The sequence below is a fragment of the Drosophila subpulchrella genome, chromosome 2L (genome assembly GCF_014743375.2).
Source record: "Drosophila subpulchrella strain 33 F10 #4 breed RU33 chromosome 2L, RU_Dsub_v1.1 Primary Assembly, whole genome shotgun sequence".
Lineage (NCBI taxonomy): Eukaryota > Metazoa > Arthropoda > Insecta > Diptera > Drosophilidae > Drosophila > Drosophila subpulchrella.
Window position 1 is genome coordinate 12,978,331 of NC_050610.1, and position 13,559 is coordinate 12,991,889.

Consider the following 13,559-nt stretch of genomic DNA (forward strand, 5'->3'; position numbering starts at 1 on the left):
TAAAAAATTTCATATAATTCATAAATATAAAATATATATTTATTTATTTCCAAGTTAAGTTTAAAATTTAAATGTATATAAAAATGTTGTTAATACCACATCTCAGATGAGCTGAAGGTCTTAGCTGCTAGAGCTCTTTATTTAGTTAGCCTAAAGTTTTAACTTTAAGCTAGCTTTATATAAATAAATAAATAAAATATTTATTTATTTATTTATGTAAAGCTAATTTAAAGTGTAAGACTATGAGCTAACTTTTGATTGGAATGCTATTAACTAAGGCTGTCGGCTTGTCTGTGTCTTGTTAAATCATAATAGATATACAAATAATAATAAGTAACAGAGTACAGATATGTGAAAGGTATTATTTTTATTTAAATTTTGTAATGGTTTGATTTAAAATTTATGGTTATTTCACTTGAAATAAAACAACAACCTATACATAAGTGATAAAGAATAATATTTAAAATATTTAACCATTTTTAATAAATTTAAAAGTATTTAAAAATCCAAACATAGCATTCATTATCCATAGGTATTAAAAAATTGTTAATAAACAAAAATTGTTCTATTTAATTTATAAATATTTCAAAAATATTCAACAAAATCACCGTCAAGTAACAGATTCAGAATTTTGGTATTTTTAGCCCCCTTCGAATGGTCACACTCAAGAACACGTATTTCAATTATTCTGAGAGAGCGCATCGGTTAAAACTTGGAATCGCTTGGATAACACAATGAACCCGCGCCCCAAGTGACTGTGCAGGTAGCCAAGTGACCCTGGATAACCGTGGGTAGGCCGCCGGCTCCCCAGGAAACGCCTAATCCCAGTTTCCGAACCCACTTTTGCAGGTTATGTTCGCTTGTGTACACTGCGAAGGGGAATCGAAGAAGCAACAGGAGCGGATTCCTAGCCGAAGAGACTTAACGCTGGCCCACAAACCGCCTCCGGACTCTCCAACATGATCGAGGTGCTGTGCCTGCTGCTGGGCAGGATCCTGCTGCTCCTGGTCGGCGGCTATGAGCTGATTTGGCGGCTGCGAGAGCGCCTAAATGCACTGGTGGTCAGGTGGTCATATGACCTTTGGCGCAGCGGAACGGCACGTGAGCTGCACGAGCGGCGCGTGCTCGCCGACTGCCGCTCCCAGTTGACCAAGACGCCGCATCATCTGGTCCTGGTCATCTCGCCCATGGACGCCGGCGTGGATGCGGTGCTCGTGAGGAAGATCTTTGACTTTGCCCTGGACGTGGGCATCAAACATGTTAGCTTGTATGATAGGCGTTCGAAAGGCCAGGGCTATGTGGAGCTGGCCGAGATCTGTAGGTCAACCAGCGAGGAACAGGGCAGCTGCTTTAAGTGGCCACCTATTCCGAGTGCCAGCAAATCGGACAGTCAGCCCAAGAACGGACAAAAAACAAATGGTTATGTGAACGGGGCCAACGGCTCACATTCCCCTCAATTGCAGGTGAGTGGCTGGATTTGATAAGCGGGATTAGAGTAATGAACTCAGTGAACATAGGTTGATATACCCGTACATACTAATAACCTACTTGAAAGTCAACATGTACCATATTTCAGTCAACGTGTACCATACCATTTTAGTCAACATTTCATCACTCTTGTTTACTTTTCAAAGAAATGGTATAAACACATTTTTTAAAAAATTCATTTGTTTACTGAACTATATTTAGAAAGTGTAGATTCCATTTAAACTTTTAAAAATACCAACATTTAAGAAATTAAAAACAGTTTCCCTCCTTGAAAAACACATAAGCTCTTTGTCAGGGTATACAAACTCAACCGATTCCCGGAACAAATGGTTCTCTTATCAATTTCTAATTGAGTTTTTGGTTTACCCCGTCTTGCAGCTCTATCAAATCAGCGCCTCCGATGGCCATGCCCTAATCGCCGACGTCTGCCGGGAGTTGTACGAAGGCAGGGAGACGCCAGAGGTGCAAAATCTACTCAAGCAAAAGCGCGAAGCGCTCACCGAGCAGATTACCGGCATGCTGAACAAGCGACTCGGATTCGAGGCCCCGGAACCCGACTTGGGCATCGTCTTTGCCCGGCAGACGTGCACATACGGCCTGCTGCCGTGGCATGTGCGCTTCACCGAGTTCCACACGCATCCCAGCGGACGCCACTTCGACGTGGAGACGTTCGCCAACATCCTGTCCAAGTACTCGCGATGCGAACAACGATGGGGCACGTAAAAAACCAGAAACGAACGCCCTATATTAACTAGTTACCTTAATTTTATGTAAATTATCGCCAGGAATTCCTTTTAGTTCGTAAGAATAAACCACAAAAGTGTATTGTTCATAATGAATTGTATTTTCGGGGCAGGGTTTTGCGTTTTAAGATCGAGTTGCATTAATACGTGCAGCTGCGCTTAAGTTGATAGTACTGCAATACAACTAAGTTAATATTATCTCTTAATATATGGATACCTTGGTACTGTTTAGGAAAATTTGATATCGATGTTTTGCAATCCTTTAACTTTAAGCGCAACTAGATGATTATATGTAAGTGGGCAGACTTAGACGCTATGGTTAGGAGTATTGTATTTTGTTAATTCCTGGGCAATTCCCTTGTCTCCTTCTACTCCCTTTCAGGTTCAGCATGGCGCTTGGACAGGAGATTGACATCGGTCAGATACTTGTTCTTGTCGATGTTATGGGGACCGGGACCCGTGGGCATCCGCTCATGCAGCACATGGAAGGAGTTGCGCAGATCCTCGAGCGATTCGGCCAGGCCCTTCTTTATGTTGGCGAACTCGCTGGACATCAGTGCCAGTTTGCCCAGCAGGAAGTTAAGGTTCTCGTCCATGTCGATCATGTGCTTCTTGGTCTCCTGCACCTTGCTGCCCAGTCCCATCATCGTGGCCAGGGTGCTGTTGATGTAGCCATCGGATGCGGACTGGATCACTCCGAGCATTTCCCTGCTCTGGCTGATCTCGCCGGCCATGATCTCGATGCGGTGCCACACCTGGTTCAGCTCGGTCTCCAGCAGTGCGCTGATGTTCTTGTTCGCCTCCTGCTGGGTATTCACCACCGTTCCATCGAGCGATGCGAAGCGCTCCTTTAGCAGCTCGCTCAGCTTGGCCATCTCCTCCTCCAACAGTTTTCCCACCCGCTGCACCACATTCAGAGTGCCAAAGTCCACCTTGCGCTGTGTGTCCAGTACCACCTGCGAGTTGGTCATCATGATGTTGTTGAACTTGCTCAGTGCCTCCAGTCCCTCGTTCAGCTTGGCATTGCTCTCGTTGGTCGAGGCGAAGTATTTGTTGAGGATGCCCACGTCCGTGGAGAGCTGGCGAACGTCCGCCTGGATATTGGCCTCCGTCTGCTGCAGTCGCTCCGTGGTCTCCGTTGCGGCTAAGTGAGGATAGAGGGTAAGTATAAATATTATTAAAGGAAATATGAAGAAATCATAAGAATGAATTTAATTCAATTAAATGTATTATATATTTAATACTTGTTCAATATAAAATCAATCCTAGATATTAATCATAAAAAAATGTAGCTATTCTTAAAAAATTGATATATTTTAAAATAGTAAAATCATTTTTTCCCTGGAAGTAGTAATAAATCAAAAGATAATTTAAAGTCGGTTGGTAGTTGAAGATTTTAGAAGACGATCCCAATCAATAAAAATGTTAATCATTTTGGGAACAAAATCCAATACAAAATCAAATATAAAATCAATCTTAGATACTCATAATTAAAAATTAAGATACATTTAGAAAAAAGACACGAGTTTTTAAAATTATAATATAAATCTCAACTTGGGAATATGAACAGATCTATAAATCTTAAATTGGGAATATGAACAGATCTATAAATCTTAACTTGGGAATATGAACAGATCTATAGTTTTATTAAAGTCGGTTGGATTTAAAACCTCTTCGAGTTATAGATTAATTGTTAGATAGTGTTTTAGCGTAAGTTAACATAATATTTAAGCCCACCTGATTTCTGAACTGCCGACGATTCGCTCTTAAGTTGAGCCAAGGCATTCAGGGTATCGTTATTCAGTTCCTGGATGTAGGCCCGATCATTCTCGTTCAGACCAACTGGAGCAGCCGGCCGCTGAACAGTCTCACTCAACTCGGTAACCTTTCCACCCAGCGAATTCAGACGCTCCAGGAGTTGTGCCTCGAACTCATTGTTCTTCGGCGGAGCAGCGGTGGTGACACTGGCGGAGTGCTCCTGCAACTTGGCCTCAATCTGGGACAGCAACTCCGGTCCCTTGGGCAGATTTTCGAAATTCTTCTGCGTTTGGTCGGCTGCCTTCTGGTTGCTTGCCTTCAGATTTTGGATCTCCTCCAGCAACTTTGCGTTGAAGCGCCTTTGCTCCTCCAGGAACTCCTTGGGAATGGCAGGGGCGGCGGGAGCAGCTGGTGGTGCAATCAGGTTCGCACTAACTGGTGGTCTCTTGAAGCACTCGTCGTTCTCCCTCATCCACTTGAACATGTGATCCGTGGCCTGGTTAAAACGATCCGACTGCGCGTTGTACTTTTCCTCTTGCTAAGGATAAGATAGTCAAAAATATAATATTTATTTATTATTATTAAAATTTTATTCCTGTAGAAAAACCAACTTGAGAACACTTTCGTCTTAATTTCAAGAACATTTCTTTTTGAAAAAGAGAGAAGATGTGTTCTCAAATTGGTCTTGTGTGTTTTCTGAAGAAAAACAATCTCGAGAACACTTTCGTCTTGATTTCAAGAACATTTGTTTTTAAAGAAGTGAGAAGATGTGTTCTCAAATTGGTCTTGTTTGTTTTCTGAGGAAAAACAAACTCGAGAACACTTTCGTCTTGATTTCAAGAACTTTCTTCTTGAGACATCTTTTCAAATTGATCTTCTTTTTCCGATTTATTGATTATTATAAAAGTAACCTAATATCATTGCCCCTGACTTACCGTAATCAGCATGGTCTCTATTTGGCTGACCCTCTCATCCAGACGACCGAATATCCCATTAATGGGCTCCAGGCTCTTCTGTCCCTTCTGCAGGGATTGCAGGGCCTTCTTCAGCAGTTCACCCAAGGCGCGTTCCCTATGCTCGTGACGCTCCAACTTATTGTCCAGCTGGTTGTAGGAGTAGATCAGTGACTGGATGGTTCCACGTAGCTCCTCGTTGCTGCAAAGAGGCGGGGGATAGGGAGATTGCTTAAAATTAGCCTCGCTCTGGGCCATTAATCATCTGAGTGGGGGTGGAGATGCAGTATAGATGGGAATGGGAATGGGACCACCACCATCATGGGCGTCTATAAATATTGAGGGGCGCAATAGCGATCGAGGATGGGATAAGTGGTGAATGCCTGATGGCCGGGATCTCAGGGTCAGGAACCCTATTTCCTCTATTCCGAAAGCTGTTTGTGTGAAATGCATTGATGTTGATGGATAGAGCATAGATTTATAAGGGGGGAACACATAAAACATATGCTACTATCCCCAGTCACCCTCCGAATAACCAGCCCATTTGCATGAAGTGTGCAGTAAAAACATTCCCCATGTCCCATCCAGAGTACGAAAATAAACAAACAAATAGGCGGAACAGCCAACATCTTGGCTTCCCTTTGAAGGCATTAGTCATTAGTGGAGTGGAGTGGCCGTGCATGGGATGCATCCATATCCATGCGATGGCCCCAGGCGCCGACAACTTCTTTTAGCTTGAAGTCTTGCACATTTCGCTAAAAACTCCTCACAGTGGAGGGTATTATAAGTCATGGGATGGCATACGGAACCAGAACCACTCCGAAACCAAGTGCGAACGAATGTATGACATGTGTCAAAACCATAAAAAGAAATTCTAGTTTCAATGAATCCATTTTGGGGATGGGGATTCCGAAAGTTTGAGCATCCAATTACCGCCCCTTGCGTGAGATATAATCGCGGAGTTATTGTTTTTGAGAGCATCTCATTCAAAGTGCAGTAATTGGAGCTCTTAAAACTGGAAAACCTTAATGGTTTAAGAGTCCCCACGAAATTGGGAAATTAAATAGGGGAAGAAGTAATTAAAAGATTAGTGGTATAGGGAAAATGTTCTAGAGAAAACTACAGTAGAACAGTGATGAGTTTTAGAATGTTAAGAACTATTACATCGGATAACTGGTGTTATTATTATAATAAGGTTGTCTATTATGTTTGAGCTCAAATAGTCAATGTTTATTACTCCCAAACTCCCAAACCTACATATTAAACCTGATCCCAGACACGAAACATTTTTATGGGGGGAGTTATCTTTCCTACTTTCAAACTTAAGTAGATCGATAAAATTTACTTACGTGACTGGCCCCGCTGCAATCGTGTGCCATTGCCCGATCGCAATTAGAGCTAGGAATACTAATTGCAGTGTCCGACTTCCTCCACCCATGGTTCGTATAAAGTGCGTTTTGATCCGATCCAATCTTTAATTGGGCTGCTGATATGCAAATCCACTGCGTGACCTGAGGGGAAAATCGAATGGATATTGAAAACAATTGCAATGGCGTCGTTTCCTTTCGCTTCACATCGGAAAATGTTTATCGCAAATAACTATGGTATAAACAAATATGGGCAAGTTTATGTGCAATATTTATGGGGGTGCAAAAAAATAATAAAGAAATGCCACTGATTTGCAGCTGAAACAACTGCAAACAAAGCGAATTGGTTCCTTGTCCGTTTCGTGCGGATAGACCTCGCTAAATATATATGCATTATATAGAGCGATATTGTTCTTGCCGCGAAAAACAAATGACGCAAAAATATCCACTGGACAACTGCATGTGCCAGTTTTTTCCTTCAAAAGGGAGAGGAAGTGATGCATTGAGGAAATTGGGTCAGAAATAAGCGAGTGAAATTTACGAGTGCAAAAATAAAACAGCCACCGTTAATGAGTAAAAAATTGAAAATGCCCCAAGATAGGGGGAATGTATTCGCGTTGATAAGGATTGGGTTAAAGGTTGGCTAATAATGATATATCCCTCAATGTAAGCACGTGTTTTATTTGCTAATTAAATCATATTTGTGTAGTTAGATGAGGTAATAAAATTTAAAGTACTCACTCAACTGCGAATTTGAAGAACTTAAGGTCACAAAAATACTTTCAAGTCTTGCACTTGGATCACTTTGATCTAAAATCGGAGCACTTCAACTGGACGTCCTCACAGCTCGAGTTGAGAACGAGGAATGATGCTGGTTGTGCCGACAATTCCGGAATAGATGTGGATCCGTATTCCTCCCCGATAGCAGAGAGAGCTGCTCTCCGCCTTTCTCAGGCTGCTGCATATGTTTTTAATTATTAAAATCAAAAGATGATGAGTTCCCGCATAGAGCAGAGTCGGGGTGCCAACGAATCAAAATTCAATCTATTCTAATACAAAACCATTTAGCACAATGCAGACAAATGATATGGGTGACGAACTCTTAATGGTTTTGCGGCAAAATCTAAGACAATTGATTTGTCGAATTTATTGATTGAGATGCTTTAAAGTTCCTATATAATTTAATTCTGCTGGCGCCAGTTCCAAGAATTTGGAGTACAAATTAATAAAATAAAACTGTTAATATTTTTGTTTACTTGTTTAATTTAAAAAAGAACGAATATTAAAATAACGAAAATTAATATTAGTCACATTTTATACTTTAAATATTTAACCTAACTTAACTATCATAACGTGTTAAATAACCAATATTTACATAAGAAATAAATTAAATTATTTATCAAAACATATCAATTACTCAAAATAAAATATTTCAAATATTTGAATATCTTTTTTGGCGCCAATTTATGGAGAACCACCATTCACTTGGAACAACAACAGACAGTCCGTTGTGAATAGCCTTTCAGCTGGAGAGAAAGAAGAAGATGCATAAATAACAAATATTGCCGCACATATAAATAAACAATTTATTAAATATAAACTGATATATAAAGCAGCGATATGCCCACCCTAATTGCACTGGATGCATCGCTATCGATGCTGCGTCCTGTCCCAGGACGGAATGAGCACACCTACCAATCGCTGGCCATCAAGGGGATTCAGCATTTGCTGGACAACCTGACGGCGGCCGGAAAACTGGAGCATCTTGGTCTGCTCTCCTACTCCACGACGGCGGAACTGAAGGTGGACTTCACCCGGGACTATGACCAGATCCGGCAGGCAGTCAAAAAAGTGGAGCCGGTGGACAAGGCCTGTCTGATGAGCATGCTCAAGGCGGTGGTGTCCATAATGTCGCCGTGGGGCAACCAGAACATCCTGCAGGTGGTCGTCTTCACGGATTGTGGACTCGGCTTTGGCAACACTTCGATCATTAGCTTCCTGGAAGCCTACGCCGACAAGGAGACGGAGCCGGAGTTCAACTTTCTGAAAACCCTGGCCAACTACAACCTGAACTTTATCTGTTTGGGTCTGCATGGTGATCATTATTTCACTAGGGGATTGGCCGTGTACCAACAGCTACTGGACAAAGTCTCCCTCAAGGGTGAGATAAAGAAATTATACAATATAAAAGTCTCTAATGATCTGGTTTCTCTTGCAGGCCAGCTGTTCATGACCAAACCAGCTAAGAACACTGATGCTGTCGAGGGAAATTCCAATCCCAACCCCAATCCTAGCCATAAAAGCGAACTGGGACGCACTACGGTCTTCGAACTAATAGAACGGCTGTGTGAGTCCAGCTACAAGTCCTCGGAGGTGACCCTTAAGTGCGGCAGCTACTTCCGCATGGAGGCGCCTGTTTTGCTCTGGCCACCCACAGCACCTTATGAGCAAAAATCATCAGTCTTCGGCCGAGAACCCACCACTCGTCACATAGATCAAAGGATTGAGGTGTGTGGTTTCCTGGCCCTTTCGGACATTGGTTCGCCGGCTACTCTAAGTCGTCATTGGGTGCTGCCGAAAGTGGAACGGGAAAAGACTGGTGGGAGCCGAAGATCTGGAAGCTTGCCGGCACCAGCCAAGCCACCAAAACTTAACCTAGATGTCAGTAATCCAAATTATGAGCTGGAGAAGCTGGAAACCGATATACGTGACTTCTACGCCAAGGATCCCAAGGACACCGAGGAGAGTGGCGATGATGATGTGACTATTGTACTCAAACCTGGTCCTCAGACGGAGCAGCAAAAGGAAAACCTTTGCGTCCTTCTTCACGGAGCTCTCAAAATGGAGAACATGGCCGCTTTGGTTAAAGTGGGCGATAAGTGGTATGGATTCATATATGCATTCACCGATGGCAAGAAGAAATCCAATCTGATGTTAAACATTCTTCCACCCGGCACAAATGTTATACCCTGGGTGGGAGATCTGGAACTGCTGGGATTCCCCGAGGATTTGGCCCCTGGAGAAACAGCAAGCTTTCCAGTGCGCGCCGATCGGAGATCCTATTCCCAGAGCAGTGTGGTGTGGATACGACAGGCCAGCCTGCAGTCCGATGTCCAGAAGGTATTGCGACATGCCAAGAAGATGCCCGATAAGACGCAGCATTTCTACAAGGAGCTCAATCGGATTCGACGAGCTGCTTTGGCCCTGGGATTCGTGGAGCTGCTGGAGGCCTTGGCCATGCTGCTGGAGAAGGAGTGCGCCCATCTCAGCCTGAATGGAGCCAGTAACGAGTGCACCCTGCAGCTGCAACACGCGGCCACCGAATTGAGAAAGACTTCGAATAGAGATATTAAGTCCACGATTATACCGCTCCAGAAAGTGGGGGCTTCCGAAGCGGGCAGCACAGCTGCCACCGCTCCTGCCCCTGCGTACATGTATTAAAAAATATATTATGACTTTTATGTAATGGTTTGTATTTTAATTTTATAATTATCAATTCAAGGGTATAAATATAAGATTTTAACATATTACCTAAAATTTCCTGGGAAAAGTATTTTCTTTTCTTTACTTTCAGTACCCATGGGTTTTGAATAGTATCAAAAAATCGAATTTTCAAATTAAGCGGTATCTTTATATATATTTGCATTTTACAGCACTGGATTTTTTGCCTATCGTTATCGATGTCAGAACTTTACAGGGCGAAAAAACAATAACAATGGGAAGTCCGGAATTACCCACAGATCCTGGTCAGGACCTATTTCCAACTCCAACGGTGGAGCATCCGCGAGGAGGAGTGGAGAGCGAGGACGATGATGATTTGGAAGTGTACGATGGCTATCAGCCACTCGCCCTAGATGAGGATATCGATGGTGCGGATCCCGAGGAGGTGCCCAGGGAACCAGTGGCTCCCTCTGAGGACAACGATGGAGACATTGACTTAATGACCGCGGAGGTCACTCATGGCGACCCCAACATGCCGCCAATTGAGCCGGCTGATGTGGAAATCGAGAGGCAGGTTTGGAGTGAGCCCAGACCAAGGGAACTCCAAATGGATCTGGATAAAACGCGAACAGAACAGGTAAATAGGAAGATCAGTTCAATCAAATGTACTCCAAACAATCCTACAATTATTAATACAGTAATGACTATCCTTCTGTTGCAGATCCTCAAAGCCATGTCCACAATAACGTTGCCCAACATCACCGTGCCAGATTGGGCCAAAGGAGTGCCCGAAGAGCGCTGGAAGCATGAACTCCTGGACCGGATCAACAACCGACACCAGCCCCCAGAACCTTCATCGTCGTCGGCGGCGGATCCCCAGCATTCCAAGTCTAAGAAAGATTAGCGTTGTATATGGTGTATTTAGAAAAAAACGTTCTCCAATATATATGTATAATTTAGAATGATTCGGACAGAGATCCTAGAACGCAGCCAACAGGGCCTGGCCCGCCGAGTTCACCTTGCTGAAGTTCTCGCCCTGCGGGGTGTTGGTCAGCTCCCTCAGCTTGTCCATCACGTAGTCCACGGACACCACCTGGGCGATGGTCTCCTGCCCGCAGGAAGTGGTGGTCAGGTTGCCGATGGCCTGCATGGAACGGTAGCATGCCTCCAGATCCTTGGCCCACTTGAGCAGCTCCACCACACCGGAGGTAACCATATGACATACCTCCGACTTGGTCACGTTCACAGTCTGGGCGATTGTAATGTTTAAATAGAAGGTGGCCACTGCAATCTGCAGGTTGGCACTGCCCGACTTGATGGCTCCCACAAGTTCGATGATCTCCGGCAAATGGGACTCCACCTGCTGCCGACCGGTAGCGTGACTCAAGCTATTGGCCAGGCAACGGACTACCATTAGCTGATTGGCCGCTGAACCAGTCAATTGGGGGATCACGATCCCCAGGAAATTGTGGCTATTATTAAGGACAGTAAATATAGGCTCATTCCGCACGGCCAGGCGGAGAATGTCCAGCACGGGAAAGAGCATGGCCGCTGGCCACTTCAGCAGGATAATCAGAGCTTCCAGAGAGGTCAGATCAAGTTCCGGTGTTTGCTCGGTTAGTTTGATTACAGCCAGCAAGACTTCGTCTCCAACTCGACCATCGGCAGGCGTTAGCTTGTTATTGAACTCCCTGAAATTAGGAAGGGATTATATAAATTGTACCCCAGAAAACATTTCTTTACCCACTTCATCTTCTCCAGAACCTTCTTCGCATCACAAGTGTCGAATGTGCGGTAGCTGCTCACGGGAAAGTGCTTGTCACCGGGTCGCACAAAGTTCACATCCACCTGCGATTGGGTGTTGCTACTTGCTGTTGAGTAACTTGATGCGCCTGTAAAGGGGTCCACATTGCCGCCACTCCTCACATTGGTGTTGCTCGACCCAGGAACATAGCGAGAGCCGCCAGTGAAGGGATCCTGATAGCCAGTTGGCGCTTGCTCCATCGCCACGGGCGCACTTTGCGAGTTCTTCACTATAAAGTTGGCCACCTGATCGAGGTAGGCCTGCGGCAGGTTGTTGCGATGGATAAAAGTCTGGGCTGCCTGCCAGGGATCCTCGCCTCGATTGTAGGGCAACTTGATTGGTGGCTCCGTGTCGGAGATGTCCACGTTGAACACATAGTCGTACTCCTTGCCCTCATGCAGTTTCTTGCCGGAGCTCGCCTGCGTCCCTCCGGAGGCACCAGTTACATCACCAACCAGATTCCAATTGCCCAGCTCCCAGCTGTAGCACTTTACGGAACCATCAGGATGACGCACCATCTTCGTTTGCCCCTCCCGGGTTCCATTGGCCAACAGGGCCTCGGGACCTGGAAGGCTAAAAAAGAATTTTGGGATTACAAGGATTAAAGAGGAGAACCTCTTTAAAGCTTACTCTGTTTTCTTGACACCTCCAATCTCTTCGTTCATCTGCGACTTCCTGGTGGCCACAGCTAAATCAAAGGCTTTCAGGATTCCTTCGCTGGCTTGCCGGGCCGGATCCTGGCTGAATACCCTCACCACGCCATCGCTGCAACCGGTGACTATGTCGCCGTTGTTCAGACAGGCTACAGACCACACCGAAATGGCGGGATGAATGATGGGATCACCCAGTTCATCGCCGGTGATCACATTCCACATGCGTAACGTGCTGTCCTCACCGCAGGAGACCACCACTTGATCGCCCAGAGCTTGATTCCTGTCCATCGAATAGATGTAGTTGGTGTGTCCGCTCAACTGGCGAACGCATTCGCCATCCTCGTTCCAAAACCGTAGGACACCATCGTTGCCGCAGGATAGCAGAGTGTTGGCCTCCAGGCCGATAAGGCCCCGCACGCAATCCGTGTGTCCCTTGAGCAGGCGCAACTTCTCGCCCTTCGCGTTCCAAAAGTAGATGTTCTTGTCGGCTCCACCGGTCACATACTTTCCCTGCTCCTTCAAGGTGGCCACTGCCCAAACGGCCGCCTCGTGACCCTCTAAGGCAATGAATGTCACATCACCCGCCTCGCTGATGCTCCACACCCGAGCCGTTTTGTCCCAACTGCCGCTGATGAGGCTGCGAGGCGTCAATCCTTCCGCAAGGGTACACACCGTGGACCCGTGACCCTTGAGGGTGAGCAAAGGCACAAAGCCATCCTGCTTGTAAATGCAGATGGTGGCATCGTTGCTGGCCGTGCAGATCCACTGCTCCGACTCCAGGTAGTAGATGTACGAGATGAAGTTCTTGTGATCCTGCAGGGTCAGGCTCTCCAAGTACTCATTTCTGGAGGAAAGAAAGGGGGGCTCAGGATGGGTTTTTTTTGCAGGTACTAGGCCTAGCAGCCGACTCACCCAGTGGGCTTCCAGAGCTTGGTGCTCTTGTCCCTTGAACCGGACAGAATAACCTGGCCGCCTTCCGGAGTGGCACCGCCCACCGCCACTGCCCGCACATCCAGGCTGTGACCCAGGAGCTCGCAGCTCAGCTTATAGTTGTTCAACGATGGCTCCATGTCTGTTGTCTGTATGTGCAATGCTTTTCTGATTATCCTGAATCCCGAATCTCCGTGTTACTTTGTTTCGCCGGCTGTCGAGCGAATTTGCCATTCGCTGCGAAAAAATCTGCACACTCAGATAGTGGTGGGCCAATCCATCGGCTCAAGGTCAATAAACCTCAAACGATAGGTCCTAAATATTAAATATTATATTTCAAGGAATGGAAAATAAACTAAAAGGTCCTATAGATAAATTTAAATATCACAAGCAAACTAAATATAAAACTACTGATTTTCTTG

At 45.2% G+C, this 13,559-nt stretch overlaps 5 protein-coding genes across 8 annotated transcripts; 3 read left to right on the plus strand and 2 right to left on the minus strand.

The window, feature by feature from the left end:
* Window positions 1-652: 652 nt before the first annotated feature.
* LOC119547356 (dehydrodolichyl diphosphate synthase complex subunit NUS1) lies at window positions 653-2,323 on the plus strand. Of its 3 annotated transcripts, none has more exons than XM_037854172.1 (3): window positions 653-791; window positions 850-1,463; window positions 1,867-2,323. In XM_037854172.1, exons 2-3 carry the CDS (start codon window positions 960-962, stop codon window positions 2,209-2,211), a joined length of 849 nt encoding a protein of 282 aa, XP_037710100.1. In that variant the 5' UTR covers window positions 653-791; window positions 850-959; the 3' UTR covers window positions 2,212-2,323. The 3 variants fall into 3 exon arrangements, with proteins under 3 accessions (XP_037710100.1, XP_037710099.1, XP_037710101.1); XM_037854171.1 differs by having other exon boundaries at window positions 656-787; XM_037854173.1 differs by having other exon boundaries at window positions 665-763.
* Window positions 2,310-7,186, minus strand: LOC119547355. The gene is made up of 5 exons (XM_037854169.1): window positions 7,051-7,186; window positions 6,292-6,453; window positions 4,925-5,144; window positions 3,969-4,527; window positions 2,310-3,375 (listed from the first exon to the last, which is right to left on the minus strand). Exons 2-5 carry the CDS (start codon window positions 6,378-6,380, stop codon window positions 2,600-2,602), a joined length of 1,644 nt encoding a protein of 547 aa, XP_037710097.1. The 5' UTR covers window positions 6,381-6,453; window positions 7,051-7,186; the 3' UTR covers window positions 2,310-2,599.
* A 656-nt stretch (window positions 7,187-7,842) lies between these two features.
* LOC119548531 (integrator complex subunit 14) lies at window positions 7,843-9,775 on the plus strand. Its single transcript, XM_037855826.1, has 2 exons — window positions 7,843-8,470; window positions 8,528-9,775. The coding sequence occupies exons 1-2, from the start codon at window positions 7,930-7,932 to the stop codon at window positions 9,748-9,750; spliced, it is 1,764 nt and encodes a 587-aa protein (XP_037711754.1). The 5' UTR covers window positions 7,843-7,929; the 3' UTR covers window positions 9,751-9,775.
* A 215-nt stretch (window positions 9,776-9,990) lies between these two features.
* Window positions 9,991-10,715, plus strand: LOC119547689. 2 transcript variants are annotated; one of them, XM_037854656.1, is made up of 2 exons: window positions 9,991-10,387; window positions 10,472-10,715. In XM_037854656.1, the coding sequence occupies exons 1-2, from the start codon at window positions 10,025-10,027 to the stop codon at window positions 10,652-10,654; spliced, it is 546 nt and encodes a 181-aa protein (XP_037710584.1). In that variant the 5' UTR covers window positions 9,991-10,024; the 3' UTR covers window positions 10,655-10,715. The 2 variants fall into 2 exon arrangements, with proteins under 2 accessions (XP_037710584.1, XP_037710585.1); XM_037854657.1 differs by having other exon boundaries at window positions 10,449-10,571.
* LOC119547688 (phospholipase A-2-activating protein) lies at window positions 10,651-13,377 on the minus strand. The gene is made up of 4 exons (XM_037854655.1): window positions 13,120-13,377; window positions 12,185-13,051; window positions 11,498-12,127; window positions 10,651-11,441 (listed from the first exon to the last, which is right to left on the minus strand). The coding sequence occupies exons 1-4, from the start codon at window positions 13,275-13,277 to the stop codon at window positions 10,730-10,732; spliced, it is 2,367 nt and encodes a 788-aa protein (XP_037710583.1). The 5' UTR covers window positions 13,278-13,377; the 3' UTR covers window positions 10,651-10,729.
* Between the last annotated feature and the right edge of the window lie 182 nt (window positions 13,378-13,559).